The sequence below is a fragment of the Myripristis murdjan genome, chromosome 3 (genome assembly GCF_902150065.1).
Source record: "Myripristis murdjan chromosome 3, fMyrMur1.1, whole genome shotgun sequence".
NCBI classification, from domain to species: domain Eukaryota; kingdom Metazoa; phylum Chordata; class Actinopteri; order Holocentriformes; family Holocentridae; genus Myripristis; species Myripristis murdjan.
Window position 1 is genome coordinate 22,516,441 of NC_043982.1, and position 23,251 is coordinate 22,539,691.

The following is a 23,251-nucleotide window of genomic DNA, read 5'->3' on the forward strand; positions in this document are numbered from 1 at the left end:
AGAGTGGGGAGCTGAGGCCAACCAGACATATTCTTTGTCAGCTTCTGCAAAGACCATAGCCTTTCCCTGGTAAAGATGTCTAATGGAAACATATTTTAAGTACAGTGTAGGTAATACTACACTAAAAAAGACAAAAATATCTATGCATAGTGTTGTGTAGACAAGTGTGTCATAGATTTCTTGTCAACATAAAAGGTGGGAAAATGCTACCGTAATTGATCCATCTAAGAATATGAGGTTGGCCTTTCAGTGGCTTTAATGTCAGCAGAGGGAAGGAGAAACAAGATTAACACAAGGGGTTAATTGCTTTTGGCAGGATGTTATACAACGGCTCTCTTCTATAACAGGACATTTTAACAGTAGACACATGCAGAGGACAGTCCCGGCACATAGTCCCCTCAATCTGCAATCAATGGAGAGTAATTACACTTCAACAAGGAGCGGATATTATTGATTTAACCTGCTAGTGAAAAGTCATCCCGGGTACCACGGGTCAGGCTAAACAACTTAGCTCAAATTTAACTTGACAGAGAGATGAAGTGAGGGGGCCAGGCAAAATTGTTGGCAACAAAAGCAACTGAGAAAGTGACTGACTGAATGAGAGAGTGAGTGTGTGTGTGCTTGTGTGTGTGTGTGTGTGTGTGTGTGTGTGTGTGTGTGTGTGTGTGTGTGTTATTTAACCAGTCAGTCAGTGAATCCCCTTGGTTAATTGGGTTCTGTAAGACATTGGGCCCATAATGGGACATTTCCTTCTTACTCAATGATCAGTGGTCTATTAGGCCTATCAGCTGTAAAATTATGGCTGTACAGCATCTGCCATGTACAGAGATTGTTAATATAAATTAATGGTTTGAGTCAACGATTGAATTTGCTAAGCTTAACATTACTTTCAGCTTTATTTGACCCAACAATAAATGCCACAGCAAACCATTTATGTCTTTTTTATCTTGAGAATTTGAATTAAAAAGTAATATTTTTCTTCAGATGAATACTCAGACTCATGGATACCTCTGTGAAGTACTCCACACGAATTTCTGTGGTCATAGGGCAGCCTGTACCCTGACCTCTACTCATTATTTGCTCACATTTAAAATACATACACACAGGCAGCCAACCTTTACTCATACAGAAACATACATACCCACAAACATGCACAATATAATACAAGTGCTTAAGTTCTTCTTAGCCAAACAAGGTGTAGGTTTGACCGCAGAAGAAGAAAGGTTATATGAGCCACCTCTGTTGTTCTCCATTCCCTTTCTTGTTGATTTTTCAAATGACCAAGAAAGACCACCGCCTCCAGCCTTGCTGCCCAATGCCACAAAGAAAGGAATTACAATGTGTACTGGACTGGAACCTTGGCCTTTCCAGAGCAACCAATACATTAACAAAGCCTGTGACCTGATGGCAGGTTCAGTGAATTAAGGTAGATTGTGATTGTTTATTGCACCCCATTTTATGCGCGGTGAATCCAGAAATGTGTTCATTTGCATATACTTTCAGACATAGCATGGCAGCATGCGCCCACCCTGCTGAAGAGTTCTTTGGGAGGATACTGAAGTCCTGCCAGCTCCAGGGACACTTGTGTAACTGACCCTGCACTTCCATGTCCCTCTGGATTTTGCTGGCTTCAGGCAAAAAGAGAATTTCCCTTCAAGGATCAACACAGCATTACAAAAGACAAATAGTATAGGCATCTGTAAATGCATTTCACCAGTTAGCCATTTTGCAGACCCTCTGAGCCAGTAGGGATTCCTTGTTTAACAGGAAAACACAGTGTGGATTGTGGACAATTAGGCTGTTGTGGAGCTTAAACCCATCTATGGTCCTTTTAAAACACCAGGCCAGCAGAAATACTTATTACTGCAATTATTCATTTTCTCTACCTTCTTGATCATTTGCAGGGTTGCTGAATTTGTATTAATGCAATTTTAGCATGTCTGAGTGCTACTTCTGTGCTTCTGTACAGTTTCCCCTTACCATAGTTAAGATACTTTGTGAATACCATCCTTACTAGTCACAGTAATGTATCTATCTATGTACTGTTCTTCTGGGAATCTGCCAGGCTTGTTAGGTAAGTGCATGTCAAGTGCTCATTTTAAAGGTTAACAGCTCTGTTAATCACAATAGTCTGATCATCATTTTAGAAATTGCTATTTCAGTTTATGCACCATTTTTTTCTGATATCAGAGACATGGCTGCAGCCATCTATTACTGGACTTGGCTATTCAACTAGCAAGATGCACGATGCTTTCTATTCTCCCCTGCACCGAAAGGACTGAGCCCTAATTTCGTTGCATTATTATACGTATATGATTGTGCAATGACAATAAAAATCTATCTATCTATCTATCTATCTATCTATCTATCTATCTATACAGACCAGTGGGCAATGACATATCAGAGTGGGCAGAAGTTTTTCCCACTTGTAGGTGAAAAACCATGTTCTACCAACAATGTCCAATCCAGTGCTATTACTTTAGCACCGTGTCATTCATTCATTCAATCATCTTCTAAACCGCTTATCCTCATATGGGTTGCGGGGGGTTGTTGGAGCCTATCCCAGCACTCATTGGGTAGAAGTCAGGGAAACACCCTGGACAGGTCACTAGTCCATCGCAGGGCAGACAGACAAACAATGACATTCACACACACATTCACACCTAGGGGCAATTTAGTATCTCCAATTCACCTAACCTGCATGTCTTTGGACTGTGGGAGGAAACCGGAGTGCCCAGCGGAAACCCACGCAGACACGGGGAGAACATGCAAACTCCACACACAAAGGACCCTGGGTGGCCAGCCGGCAATCAAACCCAGGACCTTCTTACTGGTTGGAAACCAACTGTAAAATATTAATGGCAAAAAGAGGACAGAGGTGGTTTGAACAATGGCTGATTACATTTAAACAAACAAGCTGCTGTTAGGCTAAGCCACATGACTTTGTTGGTGTATTTATCATATCTGTTAAAAACTTTACTTTTTTAATCCAAGGCAAGATATCCCAAAATCTATTTGGCCTGCTGCCATGAAATTTTGATGAGCACATTGATACCCCTCAGAGGATGAACCCCATCAGTTCTGATGACCACATGTCCTTTCCTCTAGTGCCCCCTCAGGCCAAAATGTCAACTTCACACACAAGATATCAAAAAATCTAATTCTAACTCATGGATTGGCATGATAATTGGAGATTGCCTTCATACCCCCCCGAAGGAAAATATCTCTTGATTTTGATGACCTAATGACCTTTCCTGTAGCACAACCCTTCAGCCAAAGTGTTGAAATTGATATCTCAAAATGTTCTGGGCAAATTTCCATACAATTTGGAAAGCACATTCACCCTACCTACAGGATGAACCCTGCCAAATTTGGCGACTTATGACCTTTACTCAAGCGTTGCCCGCAAGCCAAAATGTACAAACCCCATTCTCCAGCTATTTGCATATCCTTTAAATTCACCAAGTCAGCATCACCAGCAGTGGAGGACCTGCACTTGCCAAACACCAAATGTGAAAGGAAACATTTTTGCATTATGAAACTACCATATGTGTACAAGTGAAATTGTAAGTAAATTCAGCTAAATTTCACTGGCACATATAGCAATTTTAAGTCCAGCAAATGATTGCGCTACTAGTCATGTGAAAATATGAGACTTGTGACAGTGACAATTGTTTCAGTAAGGCCGCTTCATTTTCAGAGCACTATTTGCATGGGTAAGAAGCACAGTTCCAGGAGTTGCCGTCCAAGCCTTGCAAGAACACACTTGTCACTCTGCCATCATAACCTCCAAATTACAAAAAAGGAAATCTATATAAAGAAAAATAATATTTTAAAAAAATCTAGCACATTTTCAAGAGATGCATGCAGGACTGCTCAAGCTGCTCAAGAACTCAAAGTATAGCTCAAAAGGGCAACACCTCTGTTTCTGCACATTTGAGCTTTTCATTTATTTTGATCAATTAGTTGATTGAATGTCACAGTTACAGTAGTAATTACACATTGAGCACTGAACCTTTACCAGTAGTGTTGCAGTGAGCAGCCTCCACTTTCTGTCTACGAATAGTAATATGAAGAGGAGCAGTCAAAGGCAACAGCATTAATCTGGACCTGTCAGTAGCTCCTGATTCTCTCCAGATAACAGACTCACTCAAAAGGATTAACACACTTTTAAAGTTTTGTAAGCACCATGAATCCAACTCTATCTCTTGTTGAATTTAAGGACTTTGTTATCTTCCTGTCTCCTGGAGGCTTTTCTGCCCTCCTCTTGTTACCGACACTATCTGACTCTAAATCTTAAGGTCACACCACTGCCTTCTTCTCAGTAAATATGTCACCAAAATATGTTTTTGTCACCAAAATGATATGGCAATATTTTGAAATATATACATAAAAACAATAGATGTTTATGCACTGTAGTACAGTAATGCAATTTACAGTTATACACATGGCTGACTCAGAAAACAGCATGTACCATTATAATCACAAACAGGAAGATATAATATATATTCTCCTGGCATCAGCTTTGCCTCAGTTTTTTGCTTAGTGTTCTAATATTGAGGCAACACTATCCCCTGGTGGACACCAGACACAACTACAGAGAGGCCTCACAGATAATGACATACCCAACATCCTGTTAGGAAAAAGTGAGACCTGTCTTTTTTTTTTTCATGTTATTTCTGCTGCCTGCTCGTGATCAGAGTGCATTATCACAACCTAGAATGTCTGGCAGCTAGCCTAAGCAGCCACTAAATACTTTTTAAGGTGTAGGTCTTAAATGTCCCTTAAAACAGGACAACAGTGATCTTAAGCAGTTCACTAAATATGAACATAATTGTCGCTTTTGCAGAGCAGGGAAAAAGAGACCCTGGAGCTGATGCATTGTAAATAAATAAGTCTTCTGGACTAATTTAATATTTGTTCCCATCTCAGGATCATCCCATACACATCTACTGAACAATATGAAATGAGCATGTATGTATCCTCACGTGCACATGCATTTATGTATGTATATGCATTTACATACACACATACACATACATACACGCACATCCTCCTCATCCTCACGCTTAAGTGAGAAAGTTAAAGTAATTTAAAAAGTGGACTTTTCTCGAGAGATGATATCAAACAGAGAACGTAAATCAATATAAATGGCATTCCAATTAAAATCAGCTAAATGGTACTTGAGGGCGGATATCTCATACTGTTCAATAATGATGTTGTTGTTGAAATAACTCCAACTTTCATCAGCTTCAATAAAGGTACATCAACTTCTAACTTCACAGTGGGACGACACTCCATCTCATCTTTTCCCTAGGCTGCTTGTTAGGATTTATAATTGAATGCACTGTGAGATGGATATCTCTTTTTTTTTTTTTTTTTATCTCCAGATTGTTTAGGTAAACAAAGAACATTAAATAATACTATGGACGTCCTAGATAAAATCACCAAATAGTTGGCTAATTTAAGATCAGATTAAATGTAATTATGCCCGTAGGAAAACTGTGTACAAGCAGTAGCCAGGAGACGGATAAAAGCAGAGCTGATGATGTATAGCCTTACTGAGGGACAATGCAGCAACATATTGAGAAATACATTGTAAGACGGATTAATTATGTTTTATAATGTTGCTGTGGATATGCACTTTAAGAGTCAGACACCCATTCATAACCTTGATATCAGAATCAGAAATTATTTATTGACCCCCGAGGGCAAATTGGGTCAGCTGCAGTTGCCCAAATTCTTAAGAGAGGAATTAAATTATAAGAAATAGAAAAAAAAGAAATAAAAATCTAAAAAAAATATGTGGCTTAGAACTTTGTAAAATAAAAACAGTATGCTCAGTATGTCTAAATATATGCATTAATCCTACAAAATATTACAACAATAAACTAAAGAAATAAGAAACTGAGCATAGGCAAAAAAAACAAACAAACAAACAAACAAAAAAAAAACTACCTACATACACACACCATATATACACAAATAAGAAACTGAGCATAGGTACACAAACATACATAATAAATGAGTCAGCTGTAAAATGTTTCAACTTTCTGACTGCTCGCACATCAAACATCATTTCCATGGAAACGTAGTTTTAATTCTGGCAGCCATCTTGGTGGTACCAAGAGGAGATCAAACATGAGGTCCAACTCTGTCCATCCAAGTTGTGAGGTGAACTTCTGCGCTGCCTGTGTGTCGCCAGCAGCAACCTCAGTCCCCCCACCCCCCACCCCCTCCGGTAAACAGTTTAGGACGAAGTCAAGGCCACCGCTCCACTTAGAGACTGTATCTTTTCACGAAATGACCCAGTGCCATAAACTTGTCGCTTTTCTCTCCTATAAAGAAAACTAAGAGTGCACTGAATGCTGGGATTCTGCGGGAACAGGGAGCTTGCGGGACGCCATCTTTAAACCCCACAAGAAGCCAGCTACAGTCTAACACCGGGATGAAAGATACTGGCCCTGCATCGCGATATAACTTCTGATCGTGGGAATTGCATGTTTGTTTCCCGGTTAAGTAAATAATAAGGGGCTGTCCGGTGGAACTTTAGGGATACGGTCAGGGGACATCGTAAGATCCTTGAAATGTTATCAATATCATAGGCAGACAACAACAATAGACGGAAAGACAACAACAACGGACTAGCTCGCTAGCGCGCTAGCATCTAGTCAAGCGCTGCGCTGTTTCAGATGCTAATTACAAGCCAGCTAGCTTGGTTAGCTAGCTAACGTTATTTCGTCTGCAAATCTGTCCGGTTGCGCTGAAATTTCACTGGACTGTTGCTGTTAGCGCCAGTTAGGGTCCCGGCTACAGCTAACAGCGCAATTCTTCTCATCGTTGTCACTTTTTTGATCTATTTTGGACTGGAATTGCGTTGTGGCATTAGCTAGCTAAAAGCTAAGTCCCGACTTCTCCCCCTCCCCAGCGGCCCGGCCGGAGATGCGTGGAAGATGTCGGTGTCGGGGCTGAAGGCCGAACTGAAGTTTTTGGAGTCCATTTTTGATCCAAACCACGAACGTTTCAGGATCATTGACTGGAAGCCAGACGAGCTAAGCTGCCAGTTCAATGTAACTGGAGAAAAGCTGTTGATTATCCACTGTAATATAACGGTAAGGAGGCACAAATCCAACTGAGGGGGTTAACGTAGCTACACACTCCCGTGATTAGCGCTAGCTGAAGTTAGCGGGCTTGCTTGCTAGCCTGACAACAAGCTAGCTGCACAACTACACAATTTGCCGTGAAGCGGGACATGTTTTGCTTACATGAATTTGTCAGTTTCATGGTGAGCTACAAAAGTTGTGTGGGATATTGTCAAGCTAATCAGACAACCCGATATTTTAAAGAGATGACAAACAATACAGCATTGCACCTTGAAGCCCCAACCGACTGACGATATTTACTATCACTATGCTGAACCCCATGATATACAAGCACTAAGCTTGTGGATGTGATAATTTCTGACCAGATATATACCACTCTCTTTAGGAATCCTATCCATCTACCCCACCAATATGGTTTGTGGACTCTGATGATCCAAGCTTGGCACAAGTTTTGGAGCGATTGGAAGATGTGAGAAAAGGCAGCACCCTGGTAGGTGTTTTCATGTCTTTCAGTATTTGACACTGAGCGAAACTTAAATGCTAGAGGGTACACATCGTAGAGACATGCCGTTAATGTCCTATGAAATGTGAAAAAAATGGCTTCAAAACTTTGACGGGACCAAAATGTTGTTGAAGATGTGCTGTGTCATCAGAACCCATAACGTGAATGGAGGGATTATCTTGTGACGCAGCAATTAGCTTCGAGATAACAGAAAGGTTTATTGAGCAGACCCATTTTATGACCAGATGCTTTCCCTCGCGTTATTGTCCCAACGTGTCAAATTTGTATTAACCTCAGTTAAATTGTCTTTGCTGTGCTCTAAGGTACATGGCACATGGCTGAAAGGAGGGACTAGAGCTTATTTAACTTATTTGCATCGCCAGGTTAAAGAATTATTGACCAGACTGCCTCTCAGCAGGAGCATTTTCTGTGCATTATTGTGACATAATGCCCCCATGCTGTGCTGGGCTTCATCAAAAGGAGGCAGATAATTGTGGTAGTAAATCATCTTTTTGCTGTCCATTTCCATTCCAGTTTTTGATTTAAAATGCTGCCATAATTAACTCAATTTTAGTTAGACTGTGAAAATGAAATAATATATATTGGGGATTTTCACTATTCATTCTATTTCCCACAATCAGCAAAACTGTCTATATTCATTATTTAAAAAACAAACAAACAAACAAAAAAAAAACTCAGCAGCGTTTTCAGCAATGTTGGACCAGTTCAGGGGATGTCTCGCTGATGCAGTATAGTTGTTTCGCTGTTTTGTTGTCATATTCCTTGGATTTACACAGCTGCAGGCTGGCCTCAGTATTCCTACATTCAAACAGTCATTCAAACATCAGTAGACAGCTTGCATGTTTGGCATGAAGCTTAGCTTGTGACTACACTTGTACTTGCTGTCAAGGAACCAGTGGGATGAGTCCAACTGGCAGGCACTGCACTTCAATGGTGGGTTATTAGCAGACCAAATGGCCTTGTCATGTGAACATAGACACAACTTTTGAGGTCAGTGTCTGTGACAGGCAGCTTCTTGTGTAAACCTACGTAGCGACATCCTGGAGCTTGGTTAGCCTACTTACTCATGCTGCATGCTCTTTTTGTAGGCCACACGTTATGCTTTTTATAGAAGTGTTGTCAGTTTTTTGTGCAGGAAGAGTTTTGTTCTGCACTGTTGAAGCATAACTTGGTCTACCTTCAGAAGATCAAGCCCATGATAAAGAATACAGTCATTTTAATGTTTTCTAGAATAGAGGTAAATTCTGTGCTCTTCTGTATAGATTAGATAAATCTCTGTTTTTGTTGAGGCCTTGTACTGTTTTATAGATGTTTCAGTAGTAGCCCATGTTTGGGTTACTGTCACACTGCTAACTGATAGCAACTTAATGGCTTAGCTGTTGTTTTCATTTGCGTGCAGATGATGTCATTCTGACTGCATTTAGTCACAGTAGCAATAAAAGGAGCATTTTTGCAGTCCAGCAGATTCCACTCACGTTTTCATACTGATAAATATCATCTTTCTGTTTTATGCTAAAATGCTCGCTTTGAAGTCATATGTGAGTAATTAGCCTAAATATGATGATGCACTAAGAGATGGTGGATGTGACATTATTCCACTCTAGCAGATGGAATGCACTGCAACACACTGCTTGGTGACTGATGCAAACAGTTCTTGTCTTTGCTTCACAAATTCGTGAATGTCACAATGGGTTTGTCACCAGTAGGAGCATCACCAGTTTTAATAGTCAGAGTGCAACAATTGCAACACATTTTAAAGCCAATTTATGGTTTTGTGTCAGAATGCTGCCATAACTACACCGTAGGTGTCTGCGGTGCTGACACAGCCCACAGAGGCTGCCACAGTAGCTTACATGCACCTCTCCTAAAATGTACCTGCACGTGGGGAAGCACAAGACTGCAAGATCTGTGATTGGTCTGCTTGGCTGCTTTGTATTTTCACCCACGTTTCCGGTAGATTTCACTAATAGGGAAGATGACATAATATAATACATCATGTAGTGCTTTTAAAGGCACTCAAAGACACTTTATATTAAATCCAAAATCCAAAATAAGTTGCAAAAAAATATATGCAAACCATAAACATGGACCCGGCCAAAAATAATTAGCTGAGGAGGTCTGTAGATATATTAGTTTGTATAACATCTCATCCCCAAATCATAACAATTGCTGGATGTCACTAAATTCACCTAAAGAAATATCCTGAAACATCAGTTTGCACACCACTGAGTGTGTCCAACAATGAACAGTGTTTCACAGAATGTTAACATGATCACCTCCTTTTATGTTTGTGTTTTATTTACAAAGATGTAATAAAAAGTTGTCACTGCCATTTGGTGTTTCATCAGTCTAAGCGCAGACTCACCTCACAACAGCTACGGCATAGCTACAGCAACACTTGAACGCAGAACCATAAATCAGCCTTTACTCACGCAACAGCAAACGACACCCAGACTACACTCGACAAAAGCAGACCTGTCATTGTTTGCCTGCGACAGTCTATCTGTCACATGTCTGTCACAAGTCTGTGCAGTTGCTCTCACCATCTTAAACAATCTAAGTCTATAACTCCCCCTTTTGGTGTTGTATCTCTCACAGCTTTTGCAGCAGCTGAAGAAGCTAATTTGTGACCTTTGCCGACTGTACAACCTTCCCCAACACCCAGATGTGGAGATGCTGGACCAGCCACTGCCTGCAGGCCCTGTAGGACAAGACCGAAAGGCAAGCATGCTTAATTTTGTCACTTATCTGCTCGCCTGTGGTGTGGCACAGCCATGACACTGACCAGTATTTGGTTTTGGGTGTCATTCTTTTGGGAACATTGGAAGCATATTTGAATAAGGATTAGCTGACTTGCACACTGCTTATGCTCAGTTTTGAGATTGCAGCCTACATCACAGAGGACCTTAATGATTTACACTAAGCTGTTCTTCAAGCATTTCAGTAGGCTTTTTACAGCTCAGGGTGGTAAAATGTAGCTGTCTCTGTGACAAAATAACCAGTCAGCTCAGTATGTTTCATGTAAGCTACTTTATTCAGCATTTTTCAGAGTCTTGTCTGTTGTGTTTATAGCATGGAACAGACGAGGTCACATCCGAGGAAGAAGAGGAGGAGGAGATGGGGGAGGTATGTATTCTCTGTTCTAATATTTTTAATTTGTTCTTAGTGTATTGTGTTAGCTGCTTAGTAATGACACACACCTTGGTATCTTTTCACCTAATTTAGCTACACATCTTTTTAAGGAGGAATATTATACTGTTGAAATTGCATGTTGTGATATGGTGGTTTGGGTGAGCATCAGGTTTGTTAAGGGTGACATTCTTCAAATAACTATGTGTCTGTGACAAGGCACTTCCTTCCTCTTCCCTCTAAATCAACCTGCCTTTCCCTTACCTTCCTCCTGTACTTGTACCTCATTAGTTTCTTCTGTCTTTTTTTCTCTGGCTGTTAGTCCTTTCATTGTAGCATTTCTCTAAGTGTGCTAGTGAATAAGCAACATCTTTCTTGTTTTTTGTCTGAAAATTGTAGCGTCGACCGTGCAAATAATGTTGTGAATGCTAGGAATTAAGCTTATTGCATCATTGTACTTTTTTAGTAGCTCTAGCTGTAAATATGTGTTCTCATAGAAAATGCCTAAAATGTAAAACATTACCAACAGGACATAGAGGACCTGGACCACTATGAAATGAAAGAAGAGGAGCCTGTGGATGGGAAGAAGTCAGAGGATGATGGTATCGAGAAAGAGAATCTGGCTATTCTCGAGAAGATCCGCAAGAACCAGAGGCAGGACCACTTGAACGTAAGTGCCCATTCGGTAAGGTGACCTTTCATACATTTTGGGGAAGGTGGGGGCATGCAGTTGATATTGTTTTTTTTTTTTTGTCTAGGACAATATTTTTATTCTTTGGTAAAAGTCTTGCATGCCTGCTTGCGATTGTGTAAGAATTATGTATGCTTAGCTAAACACTTTATCATTTTTACTTTCAGAGGACATATGCTTAAGTTAGTGGTGTCTTTTGTGAATGACAGCTTGGGAGAGGTTTTGGGTAAAGATAGCTGAAAAACAAAGCAGTGATAAGAGAGCTCTCAGATCAATTTGTGTCACAGTGGGGAATGTGTCTTGTTTCTCAATGTGCTCTTTTGCACAGCTCTTCTCCTTCAGGTTTCTCTCAGCGTCTGCCCTTCAAGGCAGTGTAGGCTTATGAAAAGATTTGTTTGTTCCAGGGACAGTTCCCAGCCTGCTCATCATCCTGCTCAGTGACTCGGCTGTGGGGCTGCGTTGATACCTGAATCAAAAATTCAATTATATCTCTAACTATGATACCAATGATGCACACTTCTCATGTCCTTTTATTAAGGGTGTTTTGAGAATTGCTGAAGCATTCTCTCAAGACATGGAGGAATAAATATTGATGTCCGGTCGTATAGAGCGCCCTCTGTAGTACAGTTGACAGGTTCGGTGTCTTTATAGTTGCAGTTGCTTTTATTATATGTTTTATTTCTTGTTTTTTTGTTTTTGTTTTTGTTTTTTGCAGGGCGCAGTGTCTGGTTCAGTGCAAGCCTCGGATCGCCTGATGAAAGAGCTTAGAGAGATCTACAGGTCCCAGAGTTACAAGACAGGTATGCACTCTGCCAAACAAAACTATACTTTGGAGCTGATTGGAGTCAATAAATATTCATGATGTCCTTAGTGTACTAGTTAGGTAAAGTGGCTCACAAAGCAATATGAGTGCCAAGAAGTATAGGTCATCACAGGCATGTATTTAAAAGTGAATTGTTACTTTTCTTTCACTGAGAGCTTATATTACTCTAACTAAATTGTCTAGATATGGTAAACCTGACCCAAGCAGTACTCCATTCACACCCTGCTGAATTATTTGCAAATGGTCTTTGTATGCTTGGATAATGCCTGTAGGCGTATTGACCTCTTGTCCACCCATAGATGTTTGATAGGGGTTTAACAGTTCTGAAACCAAGCTCAGTTTGTTAAACTATCTACAAGCTCAGTTTGTTAAACTATCTACAAAACCAGCAAATGGCAAAGCAGTACAAATAGAAAGCTTTACTAAGGGGTCCAAACCCTGGTCAGTATTTGGAGAGAATAAACTGTCTAGCCTGATTGCCTCCTGTGCACATTTTAACGAACAACATACTGGTAGCATAGTAATGCTGCATCTGTCCTGGAACAGTGAGCATAACCTGACAGGAAAACAGTCTCCTCACAGCAGCTACATAGCAGCAGCAGCTGGACAAGACAGCGTTTCTCCCACAGACACAACAGAGTACAACCACCCACTGCTCGCAGGATAAAAACACTGTAAAAAGTGTCAGAGGCAGATATAATATTATATAGAGTATTCAGTATAGTTCAGAGAATTAGAGAATTCAGCAGAATCTCAACTTGGCTGTTAGAAATACCGATCAGTAATAAAAAAAAAAAAAAAAATTGTGGATCTATAATAAAAATATTTAAAATGAATGGTTATAAATTAAATGTATTTATTAAAAAATGTACTGCATTTGGGAGAGCAGGGCATCCAGTGGAGAAAAATAAAGTAAGAGTACATAAAGATTAGGCCTGGAGCACCTGGAGATTGGGGAAGCCCCGTCTTTCTGATTCTGTTTGTTAATGTGATTTCTTTTCTTTTCTTTTATAGGCATCTATTCAGTGGAGCTTGTCAATGACAGCTTGTATGAATGGCACGTCAAGCTAAGGACGTAAGTAGCTTAGACATCTGTGACACACACTGTGATTCTGTATGTGGTCTACAAGAACATACCGATTACACAATTTTTGTGACCAACAGGGTGGACCCAGATAGCCCGTTGCACAGTGATTTACAAGTCCTAAAGGAAAAAGAAGGAATGGATTACATTTTGTTAAACTTCTCATATAAAGTGAGTAAAAGCTGCCCTGCACATTAATGGATAAGGGGGAGCAGTTTGAGAGTCTCTGAAGCCAGTTATACTAATTGTGCTTGTTTTCACAGGATAATTTTCCCTTTGATCCACCATTTGTGCGGGTGGTTTCGCCTGTGCTTTCTGGAGGGTAAGTTCATTTAGTTCGTACTCTTACTTTTCACAATATATACCACCTCCATTGACCATTTCTCGTCCAGTCTGAGTTTGTGAACAGACAGTTAGTTACCACTGATGTAATTATCCACAGGATGTAAAAGTAATAGTCAATGAAAACCTTTTCTTCTGCCCTTTTTTGCTCTTACTTTAGTTATGTTCTCGGAGGAGGTGCCCTGTGTATGGAACTTCTCACAAAACAGGTATGTTAATATTTTATTCTTAAATTCAAATAGGAGTTTGTTGTGTGTAATACCAGAATTGCCAATGATAGTATTTCAGTGTGTATATTTCAGAGTGTATTTGCATCTGTTCTGTTATTGACATTGTGCTTGTCCCTTGCAGGGTTGGAGCAGTGCCTATTCCATAGAGTCTGTTATCATGCAGATCAATGCCACTTTAGTCAAAGGAAAAGCCAGAGTGCAGTTTGGAGCCAATAAGGTAAGCATGCAGTCATTGATGGTTCATTCCAGGTTTAGCAGTGTTCTGATAATATTGACCTCACACAATGAATGATGTGCTTACTGATGATAATGCTTTGAGGCCTAGGTGCCTGTCTCTCAAAGCTTGGCTGTTGTGCTGTGTGACCACCAGCTGCTCCTACAGCAAATATTGGATATTTGTTTAATCCAGTGGTGGTGGTGTGGAGGTCCACTGCAGTGTATCACCCCTGGGAAGTCTAGAGAGATGCTGCAGTTTACAGTCAGCTCACCTCATGCTGTCACTTTGCAAAGTTTGTTTTCTTAGTGGCAACTAATCTAGCAATGTGCTCCCAGTTGGGTCTTTGTTGTTAAAGGAAATCCATTTTGGGTCCCTCATGTTTTCACTTTGATTGATATTATATGGATGTAAATATTTCTCATGTTACCAGCTTTTGTTTGTGTATTTCTCCTTGATTTTTTTCCCCTTAAAGACAACTAGGATATAATCTATTTGGAAATTATATAGAGGGGTGACCAATTAAAAGAAAATCCAAGATAATGTGTCTAAGAACACTTCAAAATCACTCCCATAGATGTTGAGCTAGTCTGAGATGTGGTGACTGAAGACCATAGTAAATGATTTTCATTTTCATTCACACCAAACCATTCAGTGAGCCCTTGTGCCCTGAGGACATTGTTATTGAAAGAGACCACTCCTGTTAGAAACATTTCATCACTGTATAAAGGTGATCATTCAGAATAACTTTATATTGATTTGCAGTGAGCCTTCCCACTCAGGGAACAAATGGACCCAAACCCTGCCACGAAAATGCCCGTCTTAACATAACAGAGCCAACAGACCCCCTCCCAGTAGGGGTCAAGCGTTCAGGCCTGTAGCGTTCTCTTTTTTGGATGCCACACATGCACTCGCCCTCTTGTTCAAAATATGGTGAAGGATGACTCATCTTTCCACGTTAATTTTTTCCACATCTCTGTAGACCAGTGCCCATGGTTTTTGCTTTTGCCATCCATGCCCCAATAATGAACCCTCTGTCAAAATCACTTAGATCTTCTCCTCTTGCCCCAAAATCGAGGTCAGCTCGGCCTACTCAGCATTTTAAAGGTGTATTCAGATGTGGAGTGAGTTTTTAACATGGCACTATTACCTACAAAGTCAGTGCAAAGACACAAATTCATGGCGGTGACGCAAATCAGTTGAAATTCACGTGAATCTGCAACACGGAAACACACTTCAGGTTTGGTCTGAACACACCAGTATACATGCTGCAGAACATGATGGAATGTTAATTGCTTATTTGTATCATGCAGTACACCTGTATGGAAACATCGCCACTCAGTTTCTCCACTCATTGATTCAGGTTTTTCCTTTCATTTTTGTCACACATCTGTATATATTCATGTCTCTCACCCCTGGTGAGGTGGACAGATGAAGACATCAAGACATTCATTTGTTTCATGTATGCAAAGAATGTGACAGCGATATTGGACAGGAAATAGGATTCTGTTCATCTTTGTAAAACTAGGCACAGGCATGTAGCTAGCAAACAAACTGGTTTCTCATAGCAACGGTCAGATAATGGTGTAGTAGGATTCATCATCATTTGGCACCCATGAGAGGCTTTGTTTCATTCATTTAAACAAATGTTATGGAAACACAGTTGTTGTTGGCTACCTTGTGTCTAACAATTAGACCACCAGAGATTTTACTCACCAGTCACAGCAGGGGTCAAGTGTGTGTGGGGTGCTTGTTTTGAAAATGCATGATTTTTTTTTTGTCGACATTATGTAAATGTTGACTGCTGAGTTTCAGTCATTCTCAGATTGACATTGTATGGGTGATGGTTGTATCATAGCACAATCAACACTGTAGCAGCAACATAAATAAGAACCAGATGTTGATCATTTCCCTCTAATGAGATTGTGTTTTCACTCAAGGGACACTGCTGTCACTGCTGTTTCCTGTTGCAATGTCATTGCTCTAACCTGACACACCTCCTAACGTTGATTGTCTTTTCATTTTCATTAAGAACCAGTACAATCTTGCCAGAGCACAGCAGTCCTACAAATCCCTGGTTCAGATCCACGAAAAGAACGGTGAGTGTTATTGTCTCCAGTTTCATACAGTGAGCATTGCTGACCTTGTTTACTGAAACCGAATCCCTTCTGTGCATCAAAGCTTTGGAAAATGAGTGCCAGCACTATCATTGATGTACTAAACACAAACAACATGTACATGCACACAGTCTTATTATTGCCCTTGATACTTGAATAATTGGGATAGTAATGGAAATAATTTACCCATAACACAGACCTTACAGACACACACTATAATATGCATTTGTTCAACATTTGTAAATATACAGTTGCAGAGGACCGTGTTAGTCTGTCATTGCCCAACACTTGTATACCTCACATTCTTCATTTACACTTAAGTGCAAAAACATCCGCATCTGACTGACTATCCCCAACAGCAGCACACTGTTGTTTATATTTGGTAGCTTAGAGAAGTCAAAGTGAATCTATAAAGGAAGGGACTCTAGTTATTCTTTGGAAGTTTTCTTTATAGCAGATGGATTGAAAAGCCTCCAGAAATTTAAGTGTGGGAAGCTGCATTTACGCTTTAAGCCTGTATGGGTGCTTTTTCACCAATTTAGTCCAATTTGTATTCACACAACACACATTTAAACAGACAAGGAAAAAAAATGCCAAGGCGCATGTGAGAAGGGACAGAGCTGGAGCCATACTCAGAAAAGTATTTGATTTATTGGTCAGAAATATAGCGATGAAAACTTTTTGCAAGCGCACATACAGTTCAGGTTTATTTATGTCCGGTAATACTGGCATTAGTCTTGATTTTAGTGTTGCTACCAAACACATTTGGATGATGTTGCACATAGTAAATGCTTGTAAAGGGTCAGGGTCATGAAAGTGTTGCTCCGCCTGTCATGGAAATTATTTATAATTCCATAATTATGATCAGAGCATAGACACACAGACAGTCATAGGAGAATAGCTTGCTGTGTGTGCAAAGGTAAAAATTACCAGATAAACTTTGACTGATTTAAACTTGATACAGTTTTATCAGTCCTCCTTCCATCCACTAATTGCCCCCCTCTTGCCATCTGTCACTTCTTGAGGAATAAGGTAACAGTCAACACTGATCTGCTCTTTTCCTGTAGAACATAACAAAGATGAATAGGCCACTGTTTCCATCTTTACACCACCCACCAAGGCTGTTTTGCCAGTTGTTTTGTACACAACTATGACAATCAGCGAATTGCACACATTCCTCTGTTAACAGGTCACACACTTAGACATGTATTGGACACAGTATGCACTTATACTGTAGCTCTATTTCTCAGCATCATACACTAAAGTTAAACAGGATATAGGTCATGAATGGCTAAAGATTAAAAGTAAGCAAACACCAAATATGATTATATACAACAGCACATTAATTTGACACACAGATTATATAATGAAATGTCCTTCACACACCCTTTCCAAAGAAAATGTGCTGCAATCAGACATCGGTATGACCAGAGAAGGCGAGTTTGACTGCATTCCTGCCATGACTTGTTTAGACTGGCATTTTAAGCTGAAAATTATTTTCATAAGCAATCTATTGATAATGCCACAATGAGAAATTTGCAATATTTTATTAATCTGAAGGAATGTGATGTTTTCACTGAAAGCTGTTTTGGTCTGCACCTGAGTGTGATTGCAACAGACTAAATACTGCACATATGATAACATCCCACCAGAGGCACTGAGTCTTTTCATGCAGTCTTTTAATGCCAGTAGGAATAGACAAAAGGGTCTGTGTGTAATTCAGATGAGCAGTGCTGACTGTGTCTGTATTGTAAAGTCAACAGAGCATTTCTGCTGGTGTGAGCCAATGTAGGTAATGAGCCAGAAGCAAAATTACACAGCTGGTATGCTTTAGTGCCGTACATGTCATACACAGATTCACAGCAAATTACCTTACAGTAAATGGATGGTCAGTCGATTGTGTGGGGGCAAAAAGGGGGAAAACCCTCAATGATGGTTTGGGAAATCAAGTAATACCTTGGAGACCGAGACTGTCCTTTAACCACTAAGAACAGCGGCTAATAAACCGGTCTATACTATTTACAAAAGCTCTTGTGGACACTATGACAAGGTCATTTATATTTTGTTGTAGTGAATCACCTTAGCCTGTGATTTTTTTGTTTTTGAAGGCACATTTTATCATAAACATCAAAATAACAAAGGTAGTGATGAAACAGTGATGAAAACAAAGTAAAGGTTTTGACCATAAGTAAGTGGATGCACTAACATAACATTTGTTACTGAACTGATGGATGTTATAATACCATTATCTCATAGACCTTGAATATTTTTTTAAGGTATTGTGAATAAATTATTACTGTTTTTAAATGATGTAAATAAGGTAGAATCTCAATACACTGTTTCAGAACAATACTCAATCTAATGTAGTATGCAATGTCCCTGTTTCACAGAGTATGAAGAGTAAACAATCAACACCTACTTTTTTAATGAAATAATGAATATGAATGGTGAAACAGCCCAGCCTATGTCATTGCTCCTGGAACAAGACAGTCTGTGTTCATTTGTGTTGTCCTTGACCCTTGAGTGCATACCCACCAAGTAAACAAAATAAAGCGCAGGTGGAAATATGCAAATTACCCCAACCCTGCTAGGATACACTGAGGCATATTTTAGTTTCAACAAAAAAAAAGGATTAGAGTTTTAAGCAGCTTGTCTGATTGTTATTATGAATGACAAGTCCTTTTAGTGTGTCCACAAAGAACATTGTGTTTCGTTCCTTGGGCTATTAGAGGCAGACGTTGGCAATGCTGGTGCAAGTCAATGGAGCTAAAACATCACACAAAACTCACATGCGCTTAAACACGATCAGTTTCCTTTTTATTTCACAAAATGGTAAAGTACTAGAATGTGATTTTCTGGCAAACTTTTTAGTCCCACCAGCTTGCCAACAGAGCCTGGCAACTTGTATTTTGATAACTCAGTTGTATTGGTAAACATTCATAGACATGCTTTATATCAAAGCGTCCCCCTGAAAGCCAACGAGTCAAATCATCAGTCATTGACCTCCGCAGTCAACTCAGAGTCAAAGAGTCAGTTCGTTACATTGAAAGGCCAAGTTTATAGAATAAATTAGATAGGTGCAGGGTGGAGTAGTATCTCAATTCGAAGTTCTGCATTCACACCCCTTGACAGCAAAAATCGGTCCCATGGCCTAGAGCAAGGCACTCATTTCCGCCGTGCTCCACACTGTGCTTTGACCTCCTAGGAGAAGGGCAAGCAAAAAGCCATATTTCTCCTTTGGGAATTGATTACATATCACAAAAATAAGACTCTTCAGAACCTAGAATTCATGAAAAGGTCAAGGGCATGATGTACATTTACACGCAGACCAACAGAATTTCTTAGTGTGCATGTAAATATAGATAAGCATATCACCTCTAAGGCATATTGTAGGCTGGTGTCAAGTGACTGTGGATTTGATTTGTTCTGTATGTATTGTACAGTCATACTGTGTTTTGCTTTCCCCCCAGGCTGGTACACACCCCCTAAGGAGGACGGCTAGAACAGACTATTGCCATCTCTGCACTGGGACCACATGTCTTAAGTTTTTTTTTTTTTTTTTCTCCCCTTTTTTCATTTTCTTGTGACCATTTTTTTTATTTTTTTATTGTTCAAACCATTTCCTTTTTCCCCTGAGAGTTTGAACCCCAGACCAAATTCCACTTATCCTGTAACCACCCTGAAACACATGCACGCGCGCACACACACACACACACACACACACACACACACACACACACACACACACACACACACACACACACACACACACACACACACACACACACACACACACACACACACACACACACACGCGCGCGCGCACTCACACCTTCCATTCACAACAACTCTCATCTGCTGCTTGGCAGGGGATCTTCTCTCTAGGTATGTGTCTTTTTTCACATCTGTTGTCTGATACAATCTCATTTTTCTGTTGCAAGATCATCCCTCGCTCCTTTAAGAATACAGTGGACTGAGTATCGTGCAAACTCACCCTTTGATTTTGGCGCTGAGTATGCCAAAGTTACTGCCTGTGACTCGGGTGAAAGGTGAGGCATGGCTTAAGCTTCCAGCAGAGGCGGTTTAGTGCCTCAGTTGCGGGACACTGCCTGTCTGGCCACAGACTGAAACTGAGAAAGGGACGTGACATTCCCTTCGGTGATACAGTGGTGACTGGAATGGACATTTAAATACTGGCAGTGGGGAGGAGCCACTGCTTAGTTCCCCATGGATGGCCTCTGTATCATTTGTGCTCATGTAATATCTGTATAATGCCAAGATCCCTCCTCTGGAATAACATGCTTCTGAGGCTAGCTTGCTTGCAAACCTCTTATCTTTCAAAGGTCGAAGCCCTGAGGTGGGAGGAAGCTACAGAGACTTTCATGGCCTGGTTGGGACAGTTCTGATGAAGATCAGCATCCTATTGATCTGTCATCACAACAACCACCAAGTAGACCACTCCCTAGAGGCTACAGAGCGTTATGGCTGAGCTGGCAAAATACTGAAACATGACCAGGCAAAGCAGGGGCATGTTGGGATTTAATCACACTGTAATGTAGTTGATTTTAACTCCACATGTATACATGTAAATTTGTATTTCTGCAAAAGGATTTAATTGTTTATAATGTAACCTTGTCTGGGTCTTTGGCTGGGCAGAGACTGTATTGCTATATACCCTTGACCATTAACAGCAGGGGCACTGCAACTCCTCAAGACCCATTTAGAATAAGAACAAGAAAACACACATTGCTTCATGGCTACTCTTGCAGAAGTAAAAAAGGAACACCTTAAACCACGTTCTTATGTAAGCTTAATGACTACTGCTGTTTTGTTCTTTTTTTTTTTTTTTTTACTTTATTTTATTTTACTTCTTTTTTTTTTTGAGTTGTAATCCTTAGATATGTTATCAGCAACAACGATGATACCATTCCTCTTATTTGATGGAAACTCATACTATGAAGGCTGTAACAAAAACGGCATAGACACAGCTGTTACTGGCATTGCAGAGATTTTGACTATTCATATCTAATTACTGAAACTTGATGAACCTCAGTAAGGCTATGCAGTGAAGAGACAGTTGTGTGGAGTTCTGATATGCTGAAGAAAACAAGTCTTTAACAATATAGTCACCTGCTTAGTTCTTGTAGCTGGTTCACATCCCAACCACTTTGCCGATCCTGCAATCACAGTAGTCTGGAAAAAGTGACCTTTACCTTTCGACATGTCCTTGACCTCATGGCTGTTCAAATGCAGCCAGAGTTTCAAATTCACAGCAATAGCTTGGACCGTACACCTTCTGGCTTCACACCCATGAAAACCAATTCGAGTTCATTCCATTTCCAGAATATTTGTTCAGGTTTGATAACTATTTGTTCATATTTTCCACAGGAGGGGTCCAACCCTTCTTTCTCTCTGGTTACTGTTTATAACCACTCTCAGCGCGGCTGCACCCTTTGGCATGCTGAGTTTTAAATGTAATGTGAATAATATGCAGGAAAACTGTGTGGAGCATTCCAGTTAATGCTGTTACACATTTGTTGTAGGTGTTCGTTGTATGGGTATTCACATTGTTTTTAAGTATGTTGTCCTGAAAACCAGCATAGAAAGCTTAGTTAGCCGGATTCATTCATTCCTCAATTTTGAGATGATTTTTTGGAATTTTCTCGCAAATACTAACCTCAGTCACAACGCAGAAATCCTCAATGCAGGTAGCAATGGGTAAATAATGTACAACAATGTCCACATCAAGGATTGGTTTTACCAGCCATTCCACTTGAACCCCAGGGTTGTCGTCAGGTTCAGAAACTGACGGCAAGACTTTGTTGACACATAGCTTTTTCACCACAAGCAAAATCTCAACTAACTACAGATCATCGGCATGGTTGTTAGGTGTCGTGGTGCCATTGGTGTCGTGTTCACTTTCATTCCAGTCACACTCTGTCGAGCCCACCTCTGCATTCTCTGGAGACGCAAACTCAGGAATACATACTGCACACTTGACTTTGCAAGGGATTGCTTCACAATATCGTCATAACATGCAAGATTAAATGTGTCAATTTTTTTTTCTCTGTGGGGGGAGGGGTGGGAGGACAGTTTTGAAATAGCTCCCCCTTTTTATCAGTAGTCATTGCAGTGTGTTTGGCTTTTGGATTGCACACACAGACTTTATTTTAATTTTCTGAATATTTGTAAGGCTGATGAATCCACATTTGATTGACTTGTATTGTTAAGCAAGTTTTGGAGAGATCATGACACATGATATGAGATGCAAGGTTTGGCTCCCACCTCTGAGTTGTCTTGCTCTTTACAAGTGGGTTAAGAGCACTTGTTTACCCTGTCTCTTTGATATTGCTGTCTTTTGCATGTCAATATATCAATGAGTGTTTTTCCCAAGCTACTGAAGACAATGGGTGGTTGGGTGGGTTGATAACAAGACTAGATGTATCAATTTTTTCCTTTACTCCTTTATAGTTGTTTGGCTACATCAGGGTGCAGGGTTATTTCTCCCCTGGGCATATTGTTTAGTGAGCCAAGTCAGATACCATCTGAGATACATTCTACCTGTCTGGATCACATTTTAAAGATGCAGGATTCACCATAGTAGCAGTTCAGATTCTCGTGTCATCAGGACAATTGCAGGCTTACGTTTCTAGCCTGGCACAAAGAACAGTTTCACACGATGTCCTCTTGTATGTTGTGCAGTGAATAACCGCTTCTCTTTCACCAATTTAGGTTGTCAGACTAACAAAACCTCTTCAGCGTTTGGCAAGCAACATATTGGTTTGAGATCTGAACTAGCCTGATTCTGGGTTCTTTACCTTGCTTCATTCTGCGGTGGCCGGGTTATAAAGTTATGCACTGTTAGCATGCTTTGGTTTTGTTTATTTTCTTTATTTTTTTTCTTTTTTTTTCCATTGCAAGGGTGATTTCAACCATGTACAGTAATTTGTAAACTTGCATCAAGTTTATGAATAAAGAATTTTATGAAGTATCTC

At 40.2% G+C, this 23,251-nt stretch overlaps 1 protein-coding gene across 3 annotated transcripts; it reads left to right on the top strand.

Annotated features, from left to right (window-relative positions):
• The first annotated feature begins 6,224 nt into the window (after nucleotides 1–6,224).
• On the top strand, nucleotides 6,225–23,249 carry LOC115378620 (ubiquitin-conjugating enzyme E2 Q2-like). Of its 3 annotated transcripts, XM_030078941.1 has the most exons (14): nucleotides 6,225–6,502; nucleotides 6,929–7,112; nucleotides 7,489–7,593; nucleotides 10,225–10,347; nucleotides 10,699–10,752; nucleotides 11,285–11,440; nucleotides 12,162–12,246; nucleotides 13,284–13,344; nucleotides 13,434–13,524; nucleotides 13,617–13,675; nucleotides 13,856–13,904; nucleotides 14,047–14,142; nucleotides 16,172–16,238; nucleotides 19,727–23,249. In XM_030078941.1, the coding sequence occupies exons 2-14, from the start codon at nucleotides 6,954–6,956 to the stop codon at nucleotides 19,756–19,758; spliced, it is 1,137 nt and encodes a 378-aa protein (XP_029934801.1). In that variant the 5' UTR covers nucleotides 6,225–6,502; nucleotides 6,929–6,953; the 3' UTR covers nucleotides 19,759–23,249. The 3 variants fall into 3 exon arrangements, with proteins under 3 accessions (XP_029934801.1, XP_029934792.1, XP_029934808.1); XM_030078932.1 differs by having other exon boundaries at nucleotides 6,226–7,112; XM_030078948.1 differs by having other exon boundaries at nucleotides 6,227–7,112; nucleotides 11,285–11,425.
• The last annotated feature ends 2 nt before the right edge of the window (nucleotides 23,250–23,251 follow it).